Below are 27,931 nucleotides of genomic sequence, written 5' to 3'. Positions count from 1 at the left end.
TTCTTAATTTTATGTTAAATTGACTAATAATTTGATATGAAATTTTGTGCAGCATGTTTGTGAGTCTGAAGACAGGGAAGAAGTGGTGGTGTGTGAACTATGTGAATGCAGCGTCGTCAGCTTCAATCAGCACATGAAGAGAAACCACCCTGGCTGTGGGCGCAGTGCAAACCGCCAGGGCTATCGCAGCAATGGCTCCTACGTGGATGGCTGGTTTGGTGGTGAATGTGGGAGTGGAAATCCATACTACCTGCTCTGTGGCAGCTGCAGGGAAAAGTACTTAGCCCTGAAGACCAAATCTAAGACAACAAGTTCTGAAAGGTACCTTGAAATTGTATAGCTATTGAAGCCCTCTATATGAAGAGTATAAACTATATCTCATTAAGACATGGAAATCACAGCTTTTTTAATGTGAGGAGTTACGCTTAACCTTTCCTAAATCCCATGATTACTGAACCCAGGATGGGAAGGGTAGAAGAGGTTTAGGAATTCATGTTTTGTCAGAATTGGGAGTCTGTAGCCTAGCAGCAGTTGCTGGGAACAGATTCTTCACTGGAGTTTGCTTCTGTTAATCTTTGACTTGTTGGGAAGCTCTGGGCAGAGTCTTTGCCTTAACCTTCAGGAGCTTCTTGTCAGCTTTTCTCATTGGTGTTTTTTACCCTGTTTTTGACCTCTTAATTAAAATCTTTTTATTGATGAAAAAATAGTTTAGATTAAATGAGCTTCCATGAAAATATTACTTCTTTATATCCTTGAATAGCAAGTAATATATAGTGAGTAGGGTTTTTGCCCTTATTGTCAACTCTTAAAATCTTTAAGGCGTTCTGGAATAGGTTTTGATTAAGAGTTGTTGTAGGTGACCCAGAAACCTCCTCAGAAATTTGGTAAAATAGTCCTTGGTTTTTGTAAGCATGTGTGTACCTACCAGTAGTTTTCATTAGCTCCTAACATGAAACACTTTTATTTTGTGTTGCTTTATTAATGACCTTTTAAAATGTTCTAATGCTTTAATTTGCATTTTTGGGTACTAACTGTTTTGTATAAAAATACAATGTTCTTCATGTTTGGTGCAGGTACAAGGGACAAGCTCCAGATCTAATTGGCAAGCAGGACAGTGTGTATGAAGGTAGTTGTTTTGAGAGCGTCTTTATTTTACATGTATTTTTATATATACCTTCTGCTTTAACATCTGTTACTAAAATTTACCTTTATGTGTGTTTATATTTAGGTACATGTTAACTTAAAGTTTTCTCTAAAAAGCTCAAGGGTAGTTTGAAAGCAATAGCCCTAGTTCTAAAAACTAAAGGAAAATACTAGGTTCAAACACTAGCTTGACCACAGAATGTTAATTTCCGCATGGCATTTTATTTTTCGAAGTTGGAGAAGTATGTCGTACATTTTGAATTTCCATCATAATTAAAGAAAGTAAAAGATAAAAAGTTGAAAGCAGCATGAATTTATCTGGAGCATTCATTTACTTGAAATAACTAATTCTCTAATGATTATAGACAGGATTAAGAACTCTTTGTTGGCCCCATAACGACAGCTTTTATTAGTTGAAATCTCCATTACCAGCTATAACATTTGCTGTTGCTTTAAGTGGGTTTGATTGCTCTGACTCCCTTTCCCTTAGACTCTCACTATGCCTCAGGAGTGCAGTTTAGTTGGGTCATGAGGAGACAGTGCCATAGTTTATTTTGTGGGCACTGGGCTTTCCATCCATCTGCATTTTAGACATATGTCAGTAACCATTGCCAGCAGAGTTATGTCATGTTTATATTCACACACCATACATTTATTTATTTAAATTCCAGAAGACTGGGACATGTTGGATGTTGATGAGGATGAAAAGCTAACAGGTGAAGAAGAATTTGAATTACTTGCTGGACCACTTGGTTTAAATGATCGGCGCATTGTACCAGAACCAGTTCAGTTCCCTGACAGTGATCCTTTGGGAGCATCAGTAGCGATGGTAACAGCTACCAACAGTATGGAAGAGACTCTCATGCAGATAGGTAAACTGAAATGCTAATTGGCATGGATTTTATACAGTCTGTATTAATTTGTTTCTTAGACTAGGTAAATAATCACATTGTTCCACCCCAACAAGTATCTTGGCCAGTTGTTTTAACATTTTGAAGGTATAATGTATTTTTTATTTTTTTGTTTTTATGAAATACTGAAGTGATAGAAAACTTATAAAGTATATGAATACAATTCTTTTTTTGACTTTGTGATGAGGGAATCCTAGAGCTGACAAAAAACAATTTTTCAGTCTTTTGTGTGTGTGTGTGTGAGAGAGAGAAAGAGAGAGAGTGTATGGGAAACTTTTGCTATTGGGAATATAAAATAATTAGTTTTGGTGACTCAGCCCTTTCTGTTATACTCAAAGCATATTTTATTTTTATTTATCTTTTTTAAACAAATTTTATTTTATTTTTATTTTTTTTAAAGATTTTATTTATTTATTCATGAGACACAGAGAGACAGAGACACAGGCAGAGGGAGAAGCAGGCTCTGTGCAGGGAACCCGATGTGGGACTTGATCCCGGGACTCCAGGATCACACCCTGGGCTGAAGGCGGCGCTAAACCGCTGAGCCACCTGGGCTGCCCTAAAAGCATATTTTAAAAACTACGTATTTCGGTATTTGTTAGTATCAGTAGAAATGAAACAGCAAAAAATAAATAAAACCAAAAAGATCCCCCACATATGTAATAGATTGTTGTCTTAGAAATATCTATTTCTCCCAAGGACTTTTCTATGTAACAAAGTCCAGATGAGCAAAATGCATTGGTTTGCAGCCTGGAACTTCGATAGAATGGAAAATTTTTTCAGTAGTCGGGATATGTTTTTCAGGTTGCCATGGCTCTGTAGAAAAGAGTTCCTCTGGAAGAATAACACTGGGTGAGCAGGCAGCTGCCTTAGCAAACCCTCATGACCGGGTGGTGGCTTTAAGGAGAGTGACTGCTGCTGCTCAGGTTCTTCTGGCAAGAACCATGGTAATGAGAGCACTGTCTCTTCTCTCCGTCAGGTGAGTATTATTTAGTGTCAAATGATGCTGTTAGTTTCTAGAGTCTGGAATTATTTAGGAGGATGAGATAGAATTTTTAGAACCTTGAATATCTACTGTTGAATGAAAGAAGCTAGACATAGTTATCATTGTTATTCATCCAGTCCATCAATAAATAACTTAGCTCTTTTTGGTAGAAAATAACAGTACTATAATAGCTGAGTAAACTGCAAACATTTTTTATTATCTGAAATGGGAAACTAAGCCTGTCAGTGCATTTGGTGCAAGATAAAATAAAAGGTTGAGTACATTTTTCTGCAAAATTGACCAACTAGGTAGCTACTTCAACCTGCAGATTCCATCATGGAGATTCCTTCCATGTTCATGCCATGATATGTTGTATTTAAAAAGGAAGGAAGTCAAGAATACCTAAAAGGCATCTATTTAAGAAGTGGTTAAGCACTTCTTATAGGTATAAAACAGTAAATCAGTGAAGAGAGAAGAACCCTAAAGAAAGACTCAAAATAAAATTTGGATGGGTCTCTGGTATTGGCTCAAGAATAGGTAGTTTAGACAGTGGAAGAGAACAGAATTTAGAAACTGACCCACATATATAGATAAGCACATGATTTACAATTGGATTTATGACAGTGTTTTTTTTGCAGAACAATGAGGAAAAGATGTCTACAATGACTTGGACTAGGTCAGATGGTTTATTCACATAGTAAAAAGTGAGCCTTGGCCTCAACCTCACACTAGATAAAACAAATGTTTCCAAGTGGCTCTTAGACCTAAATGTGAAAGAGAACTCGTAATGTTTCTATAAGGTAGAAAGAATTTATTCTTGGTCTTGGGATAGGCAGCGTTTTCTTAAGCAAGTCACAAAAAGCATGCATCATAAAGAAAAAGAGTGATAAATTGGACTACATTGAAAAAGAACTTCTGTTCGGCAAAAGTCATTAAGAAAATAAAAAGTCAGAAAGTAAACCAACCACTGAATGGGAGAAAAATTAACATTGTGTAACCAATAGAATATGTAAGGAATTCCTATTAATCCATAAGAAAAAGAGACAACCCAAAAGAAAAATGGAGAAAATGCAAAATAATATGAAATGATCTCCAAATGGCCAGTGAACATGAAAAATTGGGTGTTCAACCTCATTAGTCTTCAGAGAAATGAAAATGAAAACCCAGTGAGATATTAACACACACCCATCAGAATGGCTAAAATTTAAGGGGGGAGGGGATGTGAGCAGGAGGATGTGGAACACCTAGAACCACCATACACTGCCAGTGAGAAAATCATACAGCTACTTTGGAAAACTCTTTAATAGTATCAACTAAAGGGGTATATTAACATACTCTGTGACCTAGAAAGCTACTCCTAGGTATATATATATTCAACAGAAATCCTTATATATGTGCACCCAAAGACATAGGCAAGAACATTCTCATGGCAGTGCTGTTCAGAATAACTAGTCCCATGCTGGAAACCACCTAATTGTCATCTGTATGGATAAATGAATGGTGGTAGATTTTATTAATATGTCAGTGAAAATGAGTATCTGCTACTATAATGCAACAACGCGGATGAGTCTTACAAGCATAGTGCTGAACAAAAGAAGCCAGACACAAAAGAATACAGACTTTATTGTTATATAAAGTTCAAAACAGGCAAAACTGATTTATGACTTTATAAGTCAGTGATACTGGTTACTTTTAAGGGGCTAGTGACTGAGAAAGGCCCAAGCAGTCAGGCTTCTGAGGTGTTGGTAATGTTCTGTTTCTTGATCTGGGTGGGAAATGATTACATGAGATTGCCCAGTTTGTGAAATTCATCATTTGTGAACTTTCCTGTACATTATACTTTGGTAATTCAGTTATACTTCAATATATTAAATCAAAATAAAATATTAAAATTTAAAAAGTTTCAGTAATAGTTTCCAGCTTACTTAAAATTTTTCAACTTCATATATATATGAACTTCATATATATAACTAGTGAAATTGCAACTTACCTTTTATTTTGGTTGCTTGTACTTTGGATGATATGTGGGGCTCCACATGGTCCCGTCAGAAATCTGTTTTCTTTATCCATCTGAAGTGTGTTTCTTTCCTGGCAGTGGTTCCAGTTGTAGCCTGGCTGCTGGTCTTGAGTCTCTGGGGCTTACAGATATCCGAACACTGGTTCGGTTAATGTGCTTGGCCGCCGCAGGGAGAGCTGGCCTCTCTACCAGCCCTTCTGCCATGGCAAGCACCTCAGAACGCTCACGAGGTGGGCATAGCAAGGCCAGTAAGCCCATCTCTTGCCTGGCTTATCTGAGCACAGCAGTGGGATGTCTGGCATCAAACACTCCTAGTGCTGCAAAACTCCTGGTGCAGTTGTGTACACAGGTAAGCTAGTTTTTGGTGCTTTTCTTGTTGAGTGGTTTATTTCCAACCAATTCTTAAACAGCCTTTTGGAGTGAAATCATTCTGTTCCAAAATTATATGTAAAAATTAAATATGTTTGTTCTAATTGCCTCTTCAGAACTTGATTTCTGCTGCAACAGGTGTAAATCTAACCACGGTCGATGATCCAATTCAGCGAAAGTTTCTACCCAGCTTTCTCCGAGGAATTGCTGAAGAGAATAAGCTTGTGACCTCCCCAAACTTTGTAGTAACTCAGGCCCTTGTGGCATTACTAGCAGACAAGGGGGCCAAACTGAGACCTAACTATGATAAGTCAGAAGTTGAAAAAAAAGGTAAGCTTCATACCATTTACCATTTAAATTTATAGTCTTGTAACCAATTTGATTCATACATTTTAAAACTGTCTTAGAGTTGTTGTAAGTGATGAATTACATAGCATTGTGTATACTTCTTAAGTTCAGATCATAAAAGAAGTGCATGATCCTTTTTCATTGTGTATGGAAACAAATATTAGAAAATGTACCAAATTTGTCTGGTTTGATTAGATTATTCTATTAGACTATGGTTTGAGTCACTAATAGATAATAATCCTGTTTAGTTTCCTTAGTAAAACCTAGATAAAGTTAGTGCTATATTTCTATTTGTCATAAAATGGTTATGGTTTGAAGGGACTCTTTAATCACTATTGTCTACCCTTCTCTTCATCAGGACCATTTGGCCAAGATAGATGGGCTTTTGGATCTATTAGCTCAGGCCCTTGACTGGTTGTTATGATCACTTTTGAGCAGCAAAAGCCAAACTTTTACTTTTTAGGGTATGCTGCCTCTGCCCTGGCCTTAAGATTATTTCTGCTGCATTCTCAGTCTGTGTGTCCTTAGAGATATGTATTTTCAGTGAATCAGATTTACTATAGAATGTTATATAAGATAAATGCTTATACTTTGTTATGTATATTTTAGTAAATGATTGCTTGCAAAAGTGCTAATTCTTAAAAGATATGGGTTAACCCATTTTTTTTGTTTACCACTACCAGCTCTTACCTGGGCATCATTTCATTGTTTTGTTTAAGCAGGTTTAACTGCCCAATTGTATGCCCATCCTTCCTATGATCCTTCTGCTGTAGGCCCTCTGGAGCTGGCTAATGCCCTGGCAGCCTGCTGCCTCTCCTCCAGGCTGTCCTCACAGCATAGGCAATGGGCTGCTCAACAGCTTGTGCGCACTCTTGCTGCGCATGACCGCGACAATCAAACTACTCCCCAAACACTCGCCGATATGGGAGGAGATCTCAGAAAATGCTCCTTTATCAAGTTGGAGGCTCATCAGAACAGGGTATGTATTTTGAGCCCTTGAAATCTGTTAATCACTTTATGTTAAGATAAAATAGTTTCTGCTCTTCTTAAAGAGCTCACAGTTCAGATCTTAGCCTTTCTCTCTGTGTCTGTCTCTCACAGACACACACACACTCTTATCAATACTTGTCTAGTAGCTACCAGCTCTCCTTTCTCTATGTTGGGTTGACATAATAGTATACAAATAGAAAAACCAGATAAGGGATGAGAAAAAACCAAGGGAATTGCCTCACAAAAGATGAAGGCTTATACATGCAAAGTGGAAAAGAAATTGTCCGCACTATTTTAATCTAACTCACTAGACTCCTGAGCATTGACAAGGGCAATTTAGGAAATGAAGACTGACCTCCATTATTTACCAATTAAAAGTCACCTCTTAGTCTGTTATGTTTATTTGGTAGAACACTTAAATACATTGAAGTATTTATACTTTATTGATTTAAATAAATATGTTTAGTAAAGATTCTAACAGTATCTTCAGTAACTCAAATGAGTTTGGGCGTAGTACTTTAAAGCCATACAAATAGATGTATGTTTACATGCCAATTAGAGAAGAGTGAGATCATGTATATTAGGTTATAACATGAATGTTCTTCTTTTACAATTTCCTCAGATTTTTAAAAAATTTGATAGAGGATGACAATCATTTAAATAAAAACTTAAAATTGTTGGACTTTTTCAGAACGAAATCTTGCCATTTGCAACAACATGGATGGAGCTAGAGAGTATAATGCTAAGCGAAATAAATAGTGAAAGACAAATACCATGATTTCACTCATTTGTGGAATTTTAGAAACAAATGAACAAAGGGATAAGGAAGAGACAAGCCAAAAAAACAGGCTCCTAGCTACAGAAAACAAACAGAGGGTTCCAGAAGAGAGGTGAATAGAGTATAAGTGAAATAGGTAATAGGGATTAACTTATGATGTTGGGCACTGAGTAATGTACATAATTGTTACATCACTATATTGTACATCTCAAACTAATATAACACTATATAGTAACTATCCTGGAATTAAAAACTGAATTAAAAAAATTGTTGGACTTTTTAAACTTTTACAGGTAATGACTTGTGTTTGGTGTAATAAAAAAGGACTCTTGGCAACAAGTGGGAATGATGGTACCATCCGAGTGTGGAATGTTACTAAGAAGCAATATTCACTGCAACAAACCTGTGTGTTCAATAGATTGTGAGTACTAACATCTGCTCTTCTGGTATAATGTTTAAAATAAGAGAATCCTGGGATCGCTGGGTGGCGCAGCGGTTTAGCGCCTGCCTTTGGCCCAGGGTGCGATCCTGGAGACCCAGGATCGAATCCACGTCGGGCTCCTGGTGCATGAAGCCTTCTTCTCCCTCTGCCTATGTCTCTGCCTCTCTCTCTCTCTGTGTGACTATCATAAATAAATAAATAAATTAATTATAATTAATTAATTAATTAATTTAAAAAAAAAGAATTTGCTTTAAAATAAGAATCCTGACGTGCTTCATTTTGGTCATGTTAACATAATCAAATTGTTACTAAAAATTTTTTACCATTTTTCTTATACAATAGTCTTACTATATATCTTCAATGTATGTTTTTAAATTTCCAGGATAGTAATTAAGAAAATAAAAAATTTAACTATCAATATCTGGACTTAGAATTAAATCAAGGTCTACTGTGCTAGCATAATAAATGTTAAGCTCTACAAACAATAGCCTAATTTTCCATTATTCTTTAAGGATTATTTAGGAATTAAATTAATATTTCCTCTGTAGCAGAGTATAGCAGTTTTTATAGTTTTATAGCTAGCTGTAGGTATTTCTTTTCTGAGAACTTTCCTAGGGATTAGGCAAACAAGAGTCAGTGTGTTCTGAATAATACCCAGATACACAACCCATGCAAAATCAGAATGTCTTTGTTGACAAAATAGGTACTACATTAAATGTGAAGCCTAAGCATCACTCCTTTTATAAATCTACATTTTTCACAGCATGACAAATATGAACGAATATGTGATTGTCAAATTGCTGCTCGCCAAGCCTTCAAAATGAAAGAATCTGTATCATATACTCTAGTCCATCAGAAACCTTTATTTTATTTTAAGATTTGGGGTTTAGTATATTTTTAGATGATGAGGATTAGAATTCCATACATGTCTCTTATATTTTAGAGAAGGAGATGCTGAGGAAAGCCTGGGGTCACCCAGTGATCCAAGTTTCTCACCTGTTTCCTGGAGTATCAGTGGCAAATACCTAGCTGGGGCCTTGGAAAAGATGGTGAATATTTGGCAAGTTAATGGTAAGTACCCTGCCAATACTAGCAAACTACTGAAGGTACTTTTTAAGCCTTTTTCTTAGCTTTCTGAGTCCAAACACTGGCTTCCTTTCATCCTAAAACTTACAATCTATTCATCAGCTTTGTAGATCTACACATATTATGGTTTAAATTAAAGAGGATGTTGGGGATGCCTACGTAGCTCAGTCGGTTAAGTATCTGCCTTTGGCTCAGGTCATGATTCCAAGGTCCTAGGATTGAGCCTCATGAGTGAGCTCTCTGCTCAGTGAAGAGTCTGCTTCTCCTTCTCCCTCTCCTTTCTCTGCTCCCCCCCACCCCCCGCTCATGCTCTCTCTCTCTCTCTCTCTCTCTCTCTCAAATAAAATCTTTAAATTAATTAATTAGTTAATTAAAGAGGATGTGCTCGTTTCCTGACTCCTTTCTTGGAGTTTTGACTAATCTGGTATCTGTAAACTAAAAGTTCTCTTCACGTACTACTGTACGTGAGGATTTGAGTATTTAGTGTTCATAATAGGATTTGAGCTATGAGTTTTCAGTGATAGAAATCACTTGAAATACTTCTATTAAAATTGTCCATTTCACCAGTACAAACTCATGTCAATTTTTTATACTGTGTCTCTAAAAAGTAAAGATTATTGTAATCTCAGGCCTATCCATATTTTTTAATTTTTGCATATTTAGAGAATAGCTGTTCTGTTTCATATATTTGAAGGAACAGCTGGCCTTAACTATAGGGAAATTTCTTATGTTTAATTTTCAGTAATTATTAGGAAAAGAGCATGTGACATTTCTACACTGAGTATTTTCCTTTACTCCCTCTGTAATAAGGCTATCATTTTTATCCCATTAGTAATCACAGAAAAGCCTATGAATTTGATAATCATGTATAGTATATAAATGAAGGATCCTGCCTTGTAGTTGTAGTCATTATTAGGCTATTTTGAAATTGGGGACTGCCTTGAGTGTACTATTAAAATTGAGTAGTATTTATTTTTTATTATTGTTTATGAAAATTAAGTAACAACAACAACTTTTTCCCTCTTTAGGAGGAAAAGGATTAGTAGATATTCAGCCTCATTGGGTATCTGCCCTGGCTTGGCCAGAGGAGGGTCCAGCTACAGCGTGGTCAGGAGAGTCTCCAGAATTATTGTTGGTGGGACGGATGGATGGATCTCTAGGACTGATTGAAGTTGTTGATGTGTCCACCATGCACCGTCGAGAATTGGAACATTGCTATCGAAAGGATGGTAAATGACTGGACTTGTGTCTAATTGAGAAATTATTCTCCCAATCAAAAAACTTAATTTTTTGGCACTTTTAAAAGTGCTGAGTGAATATTACTTTTGGCTTTGTTCTCTAAATTGTCCGGTTGATATTTCATTTTAATTAGTTACTAAGTTGAAGGATATTTCTCTTCCAACATCTACAATACATCTCTGCCAAAATGAAATCTAATAGTATTTTATTAGTCATTCATTCTTTGTATAAGTGTCTGAACTCTTGGAGTAGGGCTCCAAGTCTCCCTTGAAAGTTAGAAATGTCCAAGAGAAAAAAATTACAATTATTGGTAGAAATGAAATTGTTAACAAATGAATAAAATTGAGGAAATAGGAAGAGGAGGAGAGAAGTTTCTGGTGTGACAAGAGTTAGTAGGAAGTATATTTTCATTTATTTTCTTACTGTGTTCCCTTTGGATGCATAGGCATTTTACTACATAGTTGTTTTGGGGGGGTGGAGCATTTCACAGATTACAGTCTCAGCTTACATGGTATTCTATTAACAATAGAACAAGGATTTTTATTATTATTATTATTTAGTTTTTTTAAATAGATAATGCCTTCATGGGGTTGAAAAATTTTAAAGTTTAAAAAGATAAACAGTGAAAAGTCTTTTTCCCATCTACTCAGTTCCTGTGTCTCCATTATACTCTCATAGATAAACTCTGTTTTTTACCTCTCTTATAGCTTTCCAAGGTTATTTGTACTTAAAGAAGCAAATATGAATGTAGATTGTTAGAAATAGGACGTATTTGGTAGAATATGGCAACACACTGAGTAGGGAATTTTAAGCAAAAAAAGAGACAGGTAATTTTCTTTCTATGACTTGGGTTATTTTATTTCTCAGTTTCATGGTAGATTCTGGGCCAAAAGGAAAGAAACCAGTACATTGAATTGGAATCAGCAAGGGAATTTAATTTTTCAATAATTACCTGAAAAGAAATTAAAGATTAAAAATGATTGGGCACGGGATGTAATGAGCGCTTGGTGTTATGGAAGACTGATGAATCACTGACCTCTACCTCTGAAACCAATAATATATTATATGTTAATTAATTGGATTTAAATAAAACAAATCTAAAAAAAAAAACAAAAAAATGAAGGTAATCCTTGTCACTTATAAATAACAGTTCTAAAGTGGGTTACACAGAATCTCTGCTTTTAGCCTACATTTGGTCTAATAAATCTATCAGTTTTGGAAAATTACCTGCAGTGGTTGCAGTACCATATATTTGTTGTAAAGTCTGTCTTTAAGTTAGACAATGACAAAGGAATCGCTTATATTTTCTTTCTTTTTGAAATTTGTTTTTATCATGTTAGTGTCTGTAACTTGCATTGCTTGGTTCAGTGAAGACAGACCATTTGCAGTGGGATATTTTGATGGAAAGTTGTTACTGGGAACAAAAGAACCACTTGAGAAAGGAGGCATTGTTCTAATTGATGCACATAAGGTAAAGCATCTTTACCAGATGGTTATTTTTCTTATTACATAGTATTGCCTGATACCAGTTTTTTAAAACTTTTTACATCAGTCATTTACAATTGAGTATTTTATTGTTAACAAAGTCTTTGGGCCATGTATATACATGGGAAAATCTGTGTAAGAAAGCCATCAAGCCAAGAAAGAAGTAAAACCAAAACAGTGAAATGGAACACCCTTGGAACACCCCCTGTCAAATGCTAGAAATTCCACCTATGAAGAATGATTCCTTTACCTCAAAAAGAGGTTGCTAATTTTGATGTTTACAGGGCTCTCTAGGCAAGTGGTATAAGTGCATGAAGCCAGGAGTTGGAAGGTGTTGAAGAAGTGTCAGAAGAATACAATGATGACAGCCATATAAACACAAATATATCTTAGATTCTCATAATATTCACTATTTTGTTATGAGGAGTGCTGCTTTTTTTAAAGTTTCTTCTTTTTTATATTTTAATGGTTATAAGTAAAAAAAAAACTTAAAATGCTAGTGAAAGATGAATATTCCTTCTAAATCAGAATTTCATTATTTATTCAACTAGCATTTACTGAACTTTGACTACAGCAAATAAATACATATAATGCAGTCTAGGTCTAGTTATTGGGAATGATATGACAGTATCTTATTTGCATAAAACATTGATTTCAAAATAATTGAGTAATAGAAGTACAGGTCATAAATTACTAAGTTTAAAGTATTTGTGAAGGAAGCATTACCATGATTTTTTTTCTCTCCCTACCATTTTAAGGATACTCTTGTTAGTATGAAGTGGGACCCAACAGGTCATATTCTTATGACATGTGCCAAAGAAGAAAATGTGAAACTCTGGGGGCCTATATCAGGATGCTGGCGTTGTCTACATTCACTCTGCCATCCATCTATTGTAAATGGCATTGCTTGGTGCAGCCTCCCAGGGAAAGGATCCAAATTGCATTTGCTGATGGCTACGTATGTTATAAATTTGTGTGTGTGTGTGTGTGTATCTTAATTTTTATATTAGTATAGACTGTTACTTGCATTAAACATGGCTTCTCAGTAGTCTTAAACAGTTTATTGCATATTGCAATTCTCATAATGTGTAATACTGTGAGATCATCTTAGACAAAAAAAGAATAATTTTCCAATGTGGACCTTGGTGTGCAATCTCCTTAACTGGGTGTGATGTTGTTAGAATATTAATTCTATTTGTATTTCTTGTAAAAGATTATAGCATACCCATTATAAATGTAAAAAATAATACTGTTTTAGTTTTATCAGGTCTTAATTGCTTTTCAAAAATATATTTACTTCTGCATATTGACATGTCTTGGTTTTATGTGATCAATTTTTTTTTTAAGTGGCTGTCAGAGTGGCTTAGTATGTGTTTGGCGTATTTCACAAGATATCACGCAGACCAGTGCAGCTGGTTCAGAAGGATGGTGGGACCAGGAGTCCAGTTGCCAGGTAAATGTTCTGGTGCTTTTGAAGACCTTATCTGAAACCATAGATGGTATATGTTATCAAAGTAATCCTCCCTTGATTACTGAGATACTCAATACTTAGTATCCAAAAGGGCAAGATCCATTAGGGAAGCCTGAATAATTTTCATGCTTTGTGTGTTTTCTGAATTAGCTTTATTTTTATAAGTCAGGACAACATGTTTGCTTGTTAAAGTGAGTTATTCAAGAAATATTGAGGTGTGATCATTTATGGGACTGGATATATTCAACACTACAGATAGAGAAGTCCTAAGTTTTAAGTCTTCGGTGTGGTGAAATAGGAGCACCCTTGTCCAAAGTACCTCCTTTTGATACCAAAATTCTCCCTATGAAGAATAATTCCTTTACCTTAAACAGGGGTTACAAATTCAGATAAATCCTTACAGGGCATCTAGGAAGCTAGGAGTTGGAGGCATGGAGAGGGTAAAAACAAGCAAAAAACTTAGAAGCATATATCTTTCCTATAAAGGACACAGCTGCCATAGAGTTGTCACCCTCCAGAAATGAGGCTATTGTTACTAGATTATCTCAGTTTTTTCTGATAGAAGCAAAAAATCCAGTGTTTTGGGATGCCTGGGTGGCTCAGCGGTTAAGCATCTGCCTTCGGTGCAGGGCATGATCCTGGGGTCCTGGGATTGAGTCCCACATTGGGCTCCCTGCATGGAGCCTACCTCTCCCTCTGCCTATGTCTCTGCCTCTCTCTGTCTCTCATGAATAAATAAATAAAATCTTTTAAAAAAAAATCCAGTGTTTTAAGTAAAATCTCCCAGTGTTAAACATTGGCACCTGAATTAAAATTCTTTAAAACACTGGGTGGTCAAATGACATCCCTGAGCTAACAGTTTGTACCTTCTGTTGCTCTCTCTTTTGCTCGAGATATAAATACCCCTGGAAGAAATATGCCTTAGGTCATCTTTGGGTAAATAAGTACATCTAGTATTATACTCTGTCATAATTAGAAGGAAGAGAGAGCTTAATGGCAGGGAGAGAGGGGTGAAGAGGGAGAGGTAAATAACTCACTAATGGGAGGAAAATATCACAGAAGTGGAAGTGGAAGCACTAAAGATAAATTTTATTTGCTGTTTGTGCTAGAGAGTGGCCCTTTGGACAGGTCTTATCTGTCTCACTTTTAAAACCTGCACAGTAAACATGAAAATAGACACCAAGTAGCAGACAAAAAACCACTGGCCAGCAAAAAGAAGTACTTGCTTAATATAAAACCAACATGTACAATGCATGAATTTTAGGGGCTAAAAATGAAAATTCCATAAAGCTAAATTTAAAAATACTCATTAAAAAGCAGAAGTTAGAATTTTTCTGTGTCTAAGAGATAATTGGAACTTTAGAAATGTTATTTCTGCCAGTTTGAAGAATAGGAAATTCACTTTGAAGTGTGTCAAAAAAAGATGAAACTCAGCCTCAAAGCAAAGGAGGGGCAGCCCTGGTGGCTTAGTGGTTTAGCACCGCCTTCAGCCCGGGGTGTGATCTTGGAGACCCAGGATGGAGTCCCACATCAGGCTCCCTTGCATGGAGCCTGCTTCTCCCTCTTCCTGTGTCTCTGCCTCTCTCTGTGTCTCTCATGAATAAATAAATAAAATCTTAAAAAAAAAACACACACACTCACAAAGGAACAAAGGAGAACAAGATTGATACTTTATTATTCTCTCAAGCTAAACCTTTTGAGAGAGGTGTCCTTCTCTCCTCCCCAATTTTATGCCACATTATAAAATACAAAATTTTCAAGAGTGAATTCTAAATATTGAATCTATAAATTTGTTTTAATTTCAATATGTATTAAAAATGAATTGCAGGATGGATATAGAAAATCAGCCGGAGCCAAGTGTGTTTATCAGCTACGAGGACACATCACCCCTGTCCGGACTGTTGCCTTTAGTTCTGATGGGTTGGCCCTCGTGTCTGGTGGACTGGGTGGGCTCATGAACATTTGGTCTTTAAGGGTAAGAATATAGATTTTTTTTTTTAAGGGTAAGAATATAGATGTTATTTTTATCTTAAGTGCTTATTATTAATTTATATATGATAAAATTTAACCCAACCAATCTTAGGAATATTTTGTGTTCTAAGATCTTAGATAACTGAAGAAACTCCTTTCAAAATTATTTCTTAGTTTTTCTTTTTGATATAGTTTTAAAGTCATCTAGAAAAGGCCCCAGAAAATTGGATGGTAGCTATGTAATTGGACATTGCTAAATTTAGCCGGTGTAGATTTTAGACTATGTTTTTGTGAATGTGAAGCATAAATTTAAAAATGTAAATAAAGAGTGGGGGCAGTCAGCTAAGCATCTGACTTGGTTTTGGCCCGGATCATGATCTCGGAGTCATAGGATCGAGCCCCAGATCGGGCTCTCTGCTCAGTGGGGAGTCTGTTTGGGATTCTCTCCCGCTGCTTGTGCCTCTCCCATGCCCCCACTCTTGTGCATGCATGTTCGTTCTTTCTCTGTCTCTCTCTCTCAAAATAAGTAAATAAATCTTAAAAAAAAAATAAAGACTAAGGTTAAGTGATGTGCACTGATATAAATACATCTCATTTTAGGATGGCTCTGTCTTGCAAACTGTTGTAATAGGCTCTGGAGCTATTCAGACTACAGTATGGATTCCAGATGTTGGGGTAGCTGCTTGCTCAAATAGATCAAAGGTAATTTTGCTATTATGTTAAATTCTAGAGTAGAAGTCGATAAGGTACCTTAGAATCATAGTCTAAGCAGCTCTATGTAAAAGAGGAGAACTTTCACATAAAATTCTAATAATACAACTATCTAGTGACAGAAGGAAAACCAGAACCCAGGCCTCCTGATTTATAATCTAGTATTCTTTCTACTATACCCTAGACTTTGATGAAAATGTTTAATTATTGAACAACTTAATTTCCACTGTTATAAAGTAGATTTTCACTTTCTGCCATGATTTTTTGAGATAGCAGTAAACTCTTAAAAGAATTTTCTCTTAAAAAAAAAAAAAAAGAATTTTCTCTAAAAAGGAGGACCAAAGACCTTTAACTCAAATATACAAAATGTATCTTGGCTTTCAAATGTAATATTCTAGTTAAAAAAAAAAAATTAGCCCCTGTTCTAAAGTAATTCTGATACGACATTATCTCCTGCAGTCTTGCTCTTTATACCCTTCATAAATAGAACCAATGTACTACTTTAATTTACATTTTATTAGTTAAAAGATTTTTAAAATGGGCTGTAAACCTTCATGAACAGTCCATAATATAGAATCAGAGCCAAGGCAATGGTGGCTTATGTAGAATAAATCCTAGAGCCAGTTAGAGCAGTGCTGCTTCTCTTGCAGATGTGTCCCTCAGCAGACAAAGTACTCTTGCCTCTAGTACTCGCGTGGTCATGTCTGGCTTTTGAAATATACTGGCTACCTTGTCCTACAAGTCCTATGAAATAGTAAAGAATTAACGTTGTCTCCTTAAGGAGAATCAGCAAATCCAAGATAGCTCACAAATTTTATGGTTATTTCTTATTAATCTGTTTTTACTTAAAATTCAGGATGTTTTGAAGTTATAGGCATTAAAGGTACGGTGTAAATTGTCCAAAAAGCAAAAGTGTTTAATGCAATAACTGGAAGGAATTTCAGATATGAATGGTAATAGAATTTTCTCTCTTTTATCTTTTATTTAAACAAATCTATCACGTGGCATGATTTATTTTCTGTCAGGATGTTTTGGTCGTGAATTGTACAGCAGAATGGGCTGCTGCCAATCATGTTTTAGCAACCTGTAGGACAGCGCTGAAACAGCAGGGTGTTCTGGGATTAAACATGGCTCCCTGCATGAGAGCGTTTCTGGAGCGACTACCCGTGATGCTTCAGGAGCAGTATGCCTATGAAAAGGTAACTTGACACTCACTGATAGAGTTACAGATCAGAGCAGTTCCTGCTCTGGAATTTGAATTGCAGCTTTGAATTTATTCCATGAGAGCATAAGGTCTGAGGAAAAAATGAGTGGGGGCTCTTTGGCAGAATCAAATAAAGTTAAATCATGCCTAAAACAGTTGTTCAGTAATCCTCAGCCTGCTTTTACTTTATTTTAGTGGCAGTAAAATTTTAAAGTAACCCCCAAATTTGTATATGTTTGTATAATTTTTTTTCAGATTACATATCCGCTTCAAAACTTCTTACAGTAGTTATGCTGTAGAACATAACTTTCCCTTTCTGGACCCATAAATCTATTTTTATGTGGTTTTGCCGTCCTCCACTTGGGAGGTGTGGGGGTGCATATGGATATCAGAATGAACATTCTCTCTGTTTATCAGGGGAATCCCTGTGGAAAGTTTAGTGGAAGAGCTAAGGCTGAACTGAGTAGGGTCCTTAAATCTAGAATGAGAAATAAGGGAATTTGGACCTGTAGCCCAGGCTGTGATCCTGTGTAGTTGGCTTTCCAGCCCTTGGTAGTCACAGTGTACTGCCTCTAGGCAGTGCTCTTTGGTTTTTTTTTTTTTTTTCCTTCTTTTTTGACCAACCTACATTAATACAATCAGCTGTTACTGTATCTGGTTAACTTCACTGATGCATTTGCCCAGGTTTTCTTTTGCGAGTGGCTTAGCGTCTCACAGAGTTGCTCTGCCACAGTTAGGGAGGGCCATGGAGGAGGGATCTCCCTTGATGGCTCCCAGGATTTTCTTATAAAGGAGAAAATGTGAAACAGGAGCAGGTTGCCATGGTTTGGTTACCTGCTTTTTATTAATGAAAAACTATAGTGGAACTGTACAGCTAAATGCAGTGTGACGTCCTGGATTGGATCCTGGAGCAAAAAAAGGGGCATCAGTGGGAAAGCCAAATAAAATTCTGTGGTTTAGTTAGTATTGTGGCCAATATTAATTTCTTGGTTTATAAGATATTAACATTAGAGGAAGTTAAGGATTTACAGGAATTCTCTGTGCTATCTCTAACTCTGTGTATCTAAAATTATTTCAAAGTAAAAATCTTAAACAGCTTTTTATTTATTTTTATTTTTTTAAGTTTTTGTTTAAATTCCACTTTGTTAACATTTTAGTTTCAGATGTAAAAAAAAAAAATCCAGTAAACTTAAAAAATACAATTACAGGTTTTCAGAATACAATAGGTTAATTTATAATATTTGGTATAAGCTCTTCAATTTAACATTCTTGTATTTCCTCTTAGCCTCATGTGGTTTGTGGTGATCAGCTTGTTCATAGCCCCTACATGCAATGTCTGGCTTCCCTCGCTGTGGGACTGCATCTGGATCAGCTGTTATGTAACCCTCCAGTGCCACCACACCACCAGAACTGCCTCCCTGACCCAGCATCCTGGAATCCAAATGAGTGGGCCTGGTTAGAATGTTTCTCAACCACCATAAAAGCTGCTGAAGCCCTGACCAATGGAGCACAGTTTCCAGAATCTTTTACTGTTCCTGATCTAGAGCCTGTTCCAGAGGATGAACTTCTATTCCTAATGGTAAGCATAATATGAACTGCTACTATATATAGCTCAGATTGTTTCACGAGTGTTTAGCAAGTAAAAGACCTTCAGTAAGTATTTCCTAGCTGGGATAGCCGGAAGGATGCCCTTAGATAAACTTAAAATATTTTGCTCTCAGATAGTCACTTTCAGTCTTATGGCAACCCTCTATGGTGACAAAGATGGTTTACATGAGAATCGGAGGCTCCTGTAAGCTTCTTAACTTTCAGTGACATAGTCCCCTATTTTCTCATTTTTTGTCCATTCATAGGTTCCTTGTTTTGTACCTTATTTATACATATTTTAGCATCTTTGCTTGGATCACCTTGTGGATTTATTCCACATATAGATTCTCAATTATTTGATACCTTAAACATGTTTTAATCACCATAAAATGAGAATATAGAAGAGCATTCCAGTTGTCCTTTCTTTGATTGTATTTGGGAATGTCTGGATGTAGAAACTATGCTGTAAATGAAATGCCTGCATAGATAGAGCAGACCAGTGCTTGACCTAACAACCTATTTAGTTATGATTTATATATATACAAATGTTTGAATACAAAATATATAGATATAATATAAAATAAATGTGAATTGAGGGAAATTATCTAGATATAAAATATAATTTAATTAAGACGTATCTTTCTGCAGCACCTGGGTGGCTCAGTCAGTTGTTAAGTGTCTGCTTTGGCTAAGGCCACGATCCCAGGGTCCTGGGATTGAGCCCCACATAAGGCTCCCTGCTCAGCGGGGACTCTGCTTCTCCCTCTCCCTCTGCCCCCTCACTGTTTATATGCTCTCATGCACTCTTTCTCATATAAATAAATAAAACTTAAAAAAACAAAAAGCATCCTTCTAAGCCTTTTTGCCCCAAATCTGTCATTTTGTAGATGAGGAAATTGAAGCCTAGAAAGATGAAGTGACCTGCCTGCTGCTGTACAGCAAGTTCATGGGGGTGGTGACTCCTGCACATGACCTTGTGCCCATTGGTGCTCAGAAAACATAAATGGTTAATTTTGAATCACCAGTGTGGTAGTGATGGTGACAGTTGATCATAAAGTGTTTATGATAAAGGGAAATATTAACCATGCATAGTCAAGTTTGACATGATTATAAAACTGTTCTTAATTTCTTATACCATTAGAAAATTTTTCTTATAGTATTACTAAACTTTTTTATGGAAAGAAGACTTAGTTGTTAATAACAGATAAATCTTGAAGTACATAGGTAGTTTGGTCAATTAAGCATATAGCTCTTGATCTCAGCTCAGGTCTTAATCTAAGGGTCCTGAGTTCAGGCCTCATGTTGGGGGTGAGGGAAGCATTTTTTTTTTCCAAAAAAAACAGATAAGTCTTGTTTAAGCAAGATTGATCCTGATGTTTTCTGTGTCCTGTAGGATAACAGTAAATGGATTAATGGCATGGATGAACAAATTATGTCTTGGGCAACTTCCAGACCTGAGGTCAGTGAAGATAACTATGTGGGCGATTCTCAGTAAATCTTCTGGTTCTAAATGCTTGTTTGTTTGTAACCTGGTATTTCTTACAGAGGCTGGCACATGTTTGTTTGAATGTATGGTTGAACCTAATTTTGAGATGATTGTGGTTTTTTAGGACTGGCACCTGGGAGGTAAATGTGATGTCTACCTGTGGGGTGCTGGCAGGCATGGACAGTTGGCAGAAGCTGGAAGGAATGTAATGGTACCTGCAGCAGCTCCCTCATTCTCACAGGCCCAACAGGTGACTAATAGGGCAAAGAAGTGGAGAAGAAACTTGGGAACTCTTAACATTTCTGATTCCCTTACTATGAGATAAAGTTTACCCATTGTGTAATCTGTTGTGAGGAATAACTAAATAACTTTCTAAATTTTTCTTGCTTTCAAATGTGATGAATTAACATGCATTAGGCCTGTGTAGTATGTATTTATAGATGTTAACAAACTCCTAATTATTGATTCTGTATTGTGGTCATTAACTTACAGAGATCTTTAGCTAGATTTTATTGACACCCCTCTAATAATCATGGTAGTCTATTTCCAAGCCCTTTCTCAAGCTGCTACTTTCTCTTCCATTCTTCTCCATGTTACTAAGTCCCAGGATGCACTCCTCTTTCTTGTGTATATCCCCTCAGCTTTCCACTTCTTGATAATCTCCAGCCAGTGTTTAATATTTCCCCACCACCCTTTCCTCTTTCTGTTTTGTTATTAATATTATTTAAACTGCACAATTGGGGCACCTGAGTGGCTCAGTCAGTTAAGTGTCGGCTTGGGTCATGGTCTCAGGGTCATGACATTGAACCCTGTGTCGGGCTCTGTGCTCAGTGCAGAGTCTGCTCCAGATTATCTCCTTCTCTGTCTCTGCAACCCTTCCCCCTGCTTGCACATGTACACACACACTCTCTCTCTCAAATAAATAAAATCTTTAAAATAAATAAACTGTGCACAATTGGCTGAAATCCCTGTAGATCACATAGTTCTAAATGATTTTAAATAGTCCAATGAACCTCATACAAGGCTCATTGGACTCAAGCAAGCAGTTTTTTTAATAATCCAGAGCTTATAGGAACCCCATAGTTATATCAACCCGTCCTCTTTAGTGAAAGGATAAAAGAATTAATAAAGATATCCTAGGTATACATAGAATCATTTTAAGTGTTAAAGCTGTATAATAAAGGATAATATATGTGTGTGTTTTTATACTAGGTCATATGTGGTCAGAATTGTACCTTCGTCATCCAGGCCAATGGCACAGTGTTGGCTTGTGGGGAAGGAAGTTATGGAAGATTGGGACAAGGAAATTCAGATGACCTTCATGTGCTGACAGTTATTTCAGCCCTACAAGGTAAAACTATGCTCAGTTAAAAGGTGGTCAGAAACTATGGCCTAACTGTAGGAATGTTAGCTTATGTTGGAACTCATCTCAAACCTTTGCTAGATAAAGTCATAGAGGGTCACTGATTTAGATTCTCATTTAGGATGTACAGCCTAATTTTCATTTTTTAAGCTATGTTATTTTGCAAGCTATTTATCATGGCAGTGCTAGAATTCAATGATATAAAAACTATTTTAAGACTCACTGAAGATTGTAAACAAATTCTTTAAAATTGCAAAACTGTAATTAGGCAACTATTAATAGTTATTAATTAATAACTATTAATGTGTTTCCTAAAAAGTAAAAATCAGTTGATATGGAAATGTGCAGATGTTCTAAAGACTTTAAAGGGTACCTCTGTCAGAGTTCTCTGACTTGGGAAAAAAAAAAATACTTCTGGAAAAACCACTGCAGGAGCTCCTGGCTTGTTTCTTAAGTCAACTTTTACGGACTCCAGAGCCTACAAAGAGAGCAAAGAGGATTTTTTAAGTAAAAGCATACAAGTAACAATGAGTTCAGAACCAATTCTGAAATAGTGCTAAGTTGTCTTCCTTGAGGTCTCTTCCTCCCAGAGCACAGCAGTGGAGATGGGAGGGTGGGGTTTGTATCCAGTACTATTGCATCCTGTCTCTAGGACTTTGCACAAGCCAGACTAGACCTTTTTGTGACTCAGTTAACCCATTTGTAAAAGTGGTGATGATAATATCTGCCTCATACGTTCTTTGTGAAAATAGAAAAGGAGGTAACCCAGGTAAAGCATTTCTAGGAGTGGCTAGAACATAGGCCTTGATGACTATAACTATTCCCATCACCTTCCTTTTCTTCTTTGTCATCATCATTTATTTAAATCATTTATTTAAATTTAAATTGCTCCCAATTTACTTGGTTATGGCTTCAAATTTGATTTAAAATGAAAGACATTGTTTATATTTGTGCAGTACAGTTATGTTGATTTTCCATGCTGAGAGTATTCTGTAGTAGCTGCAAATAAAGAGTTTTAACGTCCAGTGATTCTTACTGGCTTTCTGCTCTGTTTCAGGATTTGTGGTGACCCAGCTGGTGACTTCTTGTGGTTCTGATGGGCACTCAATGGCCCTGACTGAGAGTGGTGAGGTCTTTAGCTGGGGAGATGGTGATTATGGCAAACTCGGCCATGGGAACAGTGACAGGCAGCGGCGCCCCAGGCAGATCGAGGCCTTACAAGGAGAAGAAGTGGTGCAGGTCAGGCAGGATGTGGATAAGTTTGCCTTTGAATGTGAACATACTAGTTGTTGAATAGTGCTCTCAAATTTAGGTAGCAGGAAATAATAGTATAAATATATTTTAAGATTTTTTAAAAAAAATTATTCATGATAGAGAGAGAGAGAGAGGCAGAGACACAGGCAGAGGGAGAAGCAGGCTCCATGCAGGGAGCCCGATGCGGGACTCGATCCTGGGACCCCAGGATCACACCCTGGGCCAAAGGCAGGCGCCAAACTGCTAAGCCACTCAGGGATCCCCAGTATAAATATATTTTAAGTCCTTACAAGAGTTACACTATTTTTGGTTGTTCGTTCTTGAGCTTATTAGAAGTTTGAATGGGCTTTGGTGTTAGAATGGGACTCCTTTCTCCTGAGACAGCTGGTTGGCCCAGGCTGGGATATTTCAGGTGCTTGGAAGAAACACAGTGGGGTTTAGTGCCTGCCCCATAATTTTTGGTACAGTAATAAGTTGAATGTAGAGTTTTCCTTTTATCATTATTGTTACAAATGTTGAATTCATATACATACTCTAGAAAATCAACTAGTGATCTAATACTGTAAAATTGCATGGCACCATAGAGTTTACAAATAATTTCCCCACTTACTATCACATGTGGTCTAGGTCATCTGTACATAGCATAAAGCATAGCAACAATTCTTCCAAGGTGTAGGCTGTTTAGCTTGGTCTTCCTGAGGATGCTGAGATCATTCAGCCTGGGGGGAGCAGGAGGGCCCACTTGGGCAGGTAGGACATACTGGTCTTTAAAGATCCTAAGTTAGTTGTCAGTGAAAGTTTATTACTATATTAATAACCAAAATGATTTTGTTCTTTCTTAGTTTACCCTCTTAAAGTTTTTTTTTATCTTTGGTTCTGTCTGTAGATGTCTTGTGGCTTCAAGCACTCAGCAGTGGTAACTTCAGATGGCAAACTGTTCACTTTCGGTAATGGTGACTACGGTCGTCTGGGTCTTGGAAACACCTCTAACAAAAAACTTCCAGAGAGAGTGACTGCACTGGAGGGATATCAGATTGGACAGGCACGAAATAAGTCAATAATATGTTCTATCTGGTCATATTTCCATATAATATGTTCTATCTGGTTATTTCTTCTGTGTGCACTGAGACACTGTCCTTTAAAGAAGACTAGAGTCATCAGTTTTACTTAACATCACGTACATTTAGTTTGGCTGACTTGATAATTTTTCATGATTTTTTTTCCCTGATTTGAAAATTCACATTTTAAGCTATATTTGACAAACAAATGACAGCATTAATTCAGGATGTATATGTTTTAAAACCCAAAATCCATAATACAACTTGATATAAAACCTTTAAACCATACACATTTTTGTGACTGCCCTCTGGTAGTTTGGAAGTAGATAGGTGAATTGCAGCACCATTGGGACTACTGCTTTCCTTGTCCTGTACACATTGAGATTACCTCTTAAGTAGGAGATATTTTTATCTTTTTTTGTATGCTTCCTTAGACTGTCTCTGGTGTGTTTTTGACTCATATGTACCTTTCCTCTTTTATGCTCTCTGATTCTGAGTTAGCCACAGATATTTGAAGGCTTTCTTTCACCTTGAAGAAAAACCTATTTTTTCATTTGTGGACATTAGGAATTTTTTCTTATTGATACATTTTGTTAACATATGTAGAAGGCCCTGAATTTAAATAAAAATATATGTAGCCAAAATATATATATATATATATGTAGCCAAGTTTTTCACTGAAGTGGAGAAAAAGAATCCCAGAAACAGGTATATATGGTTTAGTGCTATGATTTTGCCTTACTGAATACCCTTTTATTTCTTTAGGTGGCTTGTGGCTTAAACCACACTTTGGCAGTATCAGCAGATGGCTCCATGGTGTGGGCTTTTGGAGATGGGGACTATGGAAAACTAGGCTTAGGAAATTCCACTGCAAAATCTTCCCCTCAGGTCAGTATTGTCTTTACTCCAGAATTTCAGTGCAGTTTTAGTGTATGTCAAGTGCCTCTTTATAGTTGGAAATAATTTACCTTTAACATTTTAGTAATTCATAATGAAGTTTAGAAGCTTTTATTGCTTACTGTTAAATGTCCAGCATTCTAGATCTTGATTTTAAATAAGCCATTAATCACTAAACTGAATGTAAAAATGTACAAGGATAAGCCTCTGTCTCCATAGGGTGAGCAATGTAGGACTATCTCCCATGTAGAGAAGACATAATTATAGATATATATTATCCAGAGTGTCTTAGGAAGGGAACCTTGAAGAATCTTTTGTATCCTTCTGCTTGCAGCTACCATTTTAGCTGATTATTACCCCTGATTTATACAGGTATGCACCTCCTTTTAAAAAATAATAAAAAGGAAACCTAGGGAATAATAAATACATTAGAAGCTAATATTCACATTACAGAAGGTTTCTTGGCTCTGTAGAAGAACTGTGCAGTTTCTTTTAGGAGTTTTCTTAACACTTTTAACAAGCAGCATGATTTACAAATACTTAATGTATATTCAACTGTAGATGTCCTATCATATGTAATTTGTAATAAAAAGCCTAACTGGAGCAGCCCATGGTTTTACATGGTCTCCCAACATTATTTAAAAAGCTACAGGATTCTCTTTGGTCTCTGGTGCCCAGAGGAATGATTCTGCTTCACGTGGGGTCCTTGGAATTTTAGTCAAATGCCCCTGCCTCCATACTCCCTCCCACAAATTCAGCTAATTTGTAGAGCAGTATGAGAAAATAACATTTAGGAATGTGGATTTGGGTGGAAACAGGTAGATGACAATTAGTATTTTTATAAGAAGTTAGTCCTTGAGTTTATACATGCTAATAGGCAAATTCAAAAGTGTTTTTATTTTCTTTTAAAGTATGTGCCTTACACTTATATTTTGCAGAAAGTTGATGTTCTTTGTGGAATTGGAATTAAAAAAGTTGCTTGTGGAACTCAGTTTTCTGTTGCACTGACTAAAGATGGTCATGTGTATACCTTTGGTCAAGGTAAGGCATTTTCCAGGCATTAAAATGGCTTATTTTGCATGTACATTATAGAAACATTCGCCTTCCAGTTTTATAGAAAGTGCTCTAAATTGTGTAATTTTTTGTTTTGGATGTTGAATGGCCACTATGACCTTCATTCACGAGCTACTTTTCTGCTCCTTTTTCCTAAACTTTGTCATAAGAATAAACTCTCTTCCCCATTGATGGCTTCTTATGCCAGAGCCTTTGCTCTTGCTAGAAAAGTCCCTGCCAAAAGTCCCTTCCCATCCTCCTTTCTGCTGCCTACACTGTGCCACCATAAATACTTCTTGACCACCAGAGTTCCTCTGGATCCTCTCTAATTTCCTAGCCCTTCCAGGAAGCCCTTCCAGGAAGCCCTTCCAGGTTCAGGTCTTAGGAACCTGAGAACCTGAGGTTCAGTCATTCAGGGTTCAGTCATTCAGCGTTCAGATCTTGATTGGATTCTTAATCCAAGCATCCATAGTGGGATTCTCTGGCAATATATTCATCATCTTAAGCAGAACTTTTTGGTAAGTTGTAGTGACTGAGAAGTGTGTAAGGCAGATGTGAGGAAGAGGAGGAAATGTCATGAATGAAGTTTCTAGTCTTAGAGGAATGATGTCCCTAACTGAGGATAGGGAGCTGGTTTCAGGGAACTAGATAAGGAACTTAGTCTTGGTCATATTGAACTGGGGCCATATACTCTAGGTATATGTATGGAGATGTCTAACAAGTCATTGGTGATTTGTTTGGATCTAGAACTCCAAAGAGATTGGTTATAGAGATGTAGATTTGCATAATGATGGTATTTAAAACCATGTTAATAGGCTCTAAGAAACCCAAGAAGGGACACCTAAGTGGCTCAGTGGTTGAACGTCTGCCTTTGGCTCAGGTCATGATCCCAGGGTCCTGGGATCGAATCCTGAATCAGGCTCCCTGCAGGGAACCTGCTTCTTCTCCCTCTGCCTATGTCTGTGCCTCTCTCTGTGTCTCTCATGAATAAATAAATAAAATCTTAAAAAAAAATAAAAGACACTCAAGGAGAAAGTATAGAGTAAAAGAAGAAGTACATAGAACTCTTGAGGAATATGAAGAAAGGGCAGCTGAACACAGAAAGAGGACTCAGGAGAGTTGGCTTTGAAAGAAGTGAAGAGAGAGGTAGCGTTTGAGCCAAGATAGTACAGAATCTCTGTGGGATAGAAGTTGCTGAGGCCAGGTCAGCAGAAGGTTATGTGGGGCTCTGAGGGTGGAGCCTGAGAAGAGGCTGCTGCCATAGGCAGTTAGGAATTACTTGTGGCTTTTAAGTGTATAGCTTCAGTGCAGTAGTGAGAGTGAAAGGTAGGCTGCAGAAGGTGGCCATACCAAATGGTTCTAGAGGACATGAGGCAACAGGGGCTGGCACTTTCTAGAAGTTAAGGTAAAGGGAGAGGTTGGCTGGAAGTTTGAGGACAAGGCAAGTTGAGTGATGTCTTTTCTTAGAATGCAAGAACTGTCGGGCCTTTTTTTTTTTTTTAAGATTTTATTTATTTATTCATGAGAGACAGAGAGAGAGAGGGGGGCAAAGACAGGCAGAGGGAGAAGCAGGCTCCATGCAGGGAGCCTGACGTGGGACTCGATCCTGGGGCCCCAGAATCAGGCCCTGGACTGAAGGCGGCGCTAAACCGCTGAGCCACCCGGACTGCCCCAGGCCTTTCTTAACTATGTGCTAGTCCTCTCAAATAGGAAGATACTGGAAGTACCTCTTGGGTTGAAATAAGCTGCTAGAGATGCCTGGGTGGCTCAGTGGTTGGGTGTCTGCCTTCAGCTCAAGGAGTGATCCCAGGGTCCTGGGATCAAGTCCCACATTGGGCTTCCTGTGAGGAGCCTGCTTCTCCCTCTACTTGTGTCTCTGCCTCTCTCTCTGTGTTTCATGAATAAATAAATAAAATATTTTTTAAAAGAAATAAGCTACTAATTTTAGACTTATTTATTTTATGAATAAGGAGTCTGTGACATTTTGCAAAGGAATTGTTTCAAACTTCATTTACTCAGAATCCAGTATAACTTAACCAGCATGGCAGCTTTTGCCATAATAAGTTAAATTTATCATTGCTAT

At 37.0% G+C, this 27,931-nt stretch overlaps 1 protein-coding gene across 12 annotated transcripts in view; it reads left to right on the top strand.

Moving 5' to 3' along the window:
• HERC1 (HECT and RLD domain containing E3 ubiquitin protein ligase family member 1) overlaps nucleotides 1-27,931 on the top strand; it is a 183,827-nt gene that overhangs the window by 141,048 nt on the left and 14,848 nt on the right. For 9 of the 12 annotated variants that reach the window (XM_049104117.1, XM_049104126.1, XM_049104124.1 and 6 more), the window contains exons 45-68: nucleotides 53-325; nucleotides 1,078-1,126; nucleotides 1,815-2,015; nucleotides 2,859-3,033; nucleotides 5,135-5,405; nucleotides 5,542-5,755; nucleotides 6,496-6,752; nucleotides 7,835-7,962; nucleotides 8,927-9,054; nucleotides 10,098-10,298; nucleotides 11,649-11,779; nucleotides 12,552-12,751; nucleotides 13,141-13,246; nucleotides 15,093-15,239; nucleotides 15,836-15,937; nucleotides 16,972-17,145; nucleotides 18,436-18,729; nucleotides 20,131-20,196; nucleotides 20,348-20,473; nucleotides 21,436-21,574; nucleotides 22,644-22,825; nucleotides 23,727-23,882; nucleotides 24,664-24,786; nucleotides 25,734-25,836. In XM_049104117.1, coding sequence (XP_048960074.1) covers nucleotides 53-325; nucleotides 1,078-1,126; nucleotides 1,815-2,015; nucleotides 2,859-3,033; nucleotides 5,135-5,405; nucleotides 5,542-5,755; nucleotides 6,496-6,752; nucleotides 7,835-7,962; nucleotides 8,927-9,054; nucleotides 10,098-10,298; nucleotides 11,649-11,779; nucleotides 12,552-12,751; nucleotides 13,141-13,246; nucleotides 15,093-15,239; nucleotides 15,836-15,937; nucleotides 16,972-17,145; nucleotides 18,436-18,729; nucleotides 20,131-20,196; nucleotides 20,348-20,473; nucleotides 21,436-21,574; nucleotides 22,644-22,825; nucleotides 23,727-23,882; nucleotides 24,664-24,786; nucleotides 25,734-25,836 — 3,946 coding nt within the window. The remainder of the gene's footprint in view (nucleotides 1-52; nucleotides 326-1,077; nucleotides 1,127-1,814; nucleotides 2,016-2,858; nucleotides 3,034-5,134; nucleotides 5,406-5,541; nucleotides 5,756-6,495; nucleotides 6,753-7,834; nucleotides 7,963-8,926; nucleotides 9,055-10,097; nucleotides 10,299-11,648; nucleotides 11,780-12,551; nucleotides 12,752-13,140; nucleotides 13,247-15,092; nucleotides 15,240-15,835; nucleotides 15,938-16,971; nucleotides 17,146-18,435; nucleotides 18,730-20,130; nucleotides 20,197-20,347; nucleotides 20,474-21,435; nucleotides 21,575-22,643; nucleotides 22,826-23,726; nucleotides 23,883-24,663; nucleotides 24,787-25,733; nucleotides 25,837-27,931) is intronic. The other 3 variants (XM_049104128.1, XM_049104127.1, XM_049104119.1) reach the window with 2 other exon arrangements.

This window comes from Canis lupus, chromosome 30, assembly GCF_003254725.2.
Source record: "Canis lupus dingo isolate Sandy chromosome 30, ASM325472v2, whole genome shotgun sequence".
In the NCBI taxonomy this organism is placed as follows: Eukaryota; Metazoa; Chordata; class Mammalia; order Carnivora; family Canidae; genus Canis; species Canis lupus.
The sequence above is the reverse complement of the archived record's forward strand: the minus strand, read 5'-3'. Positions and strand labels throughout refer to the sequence as shown.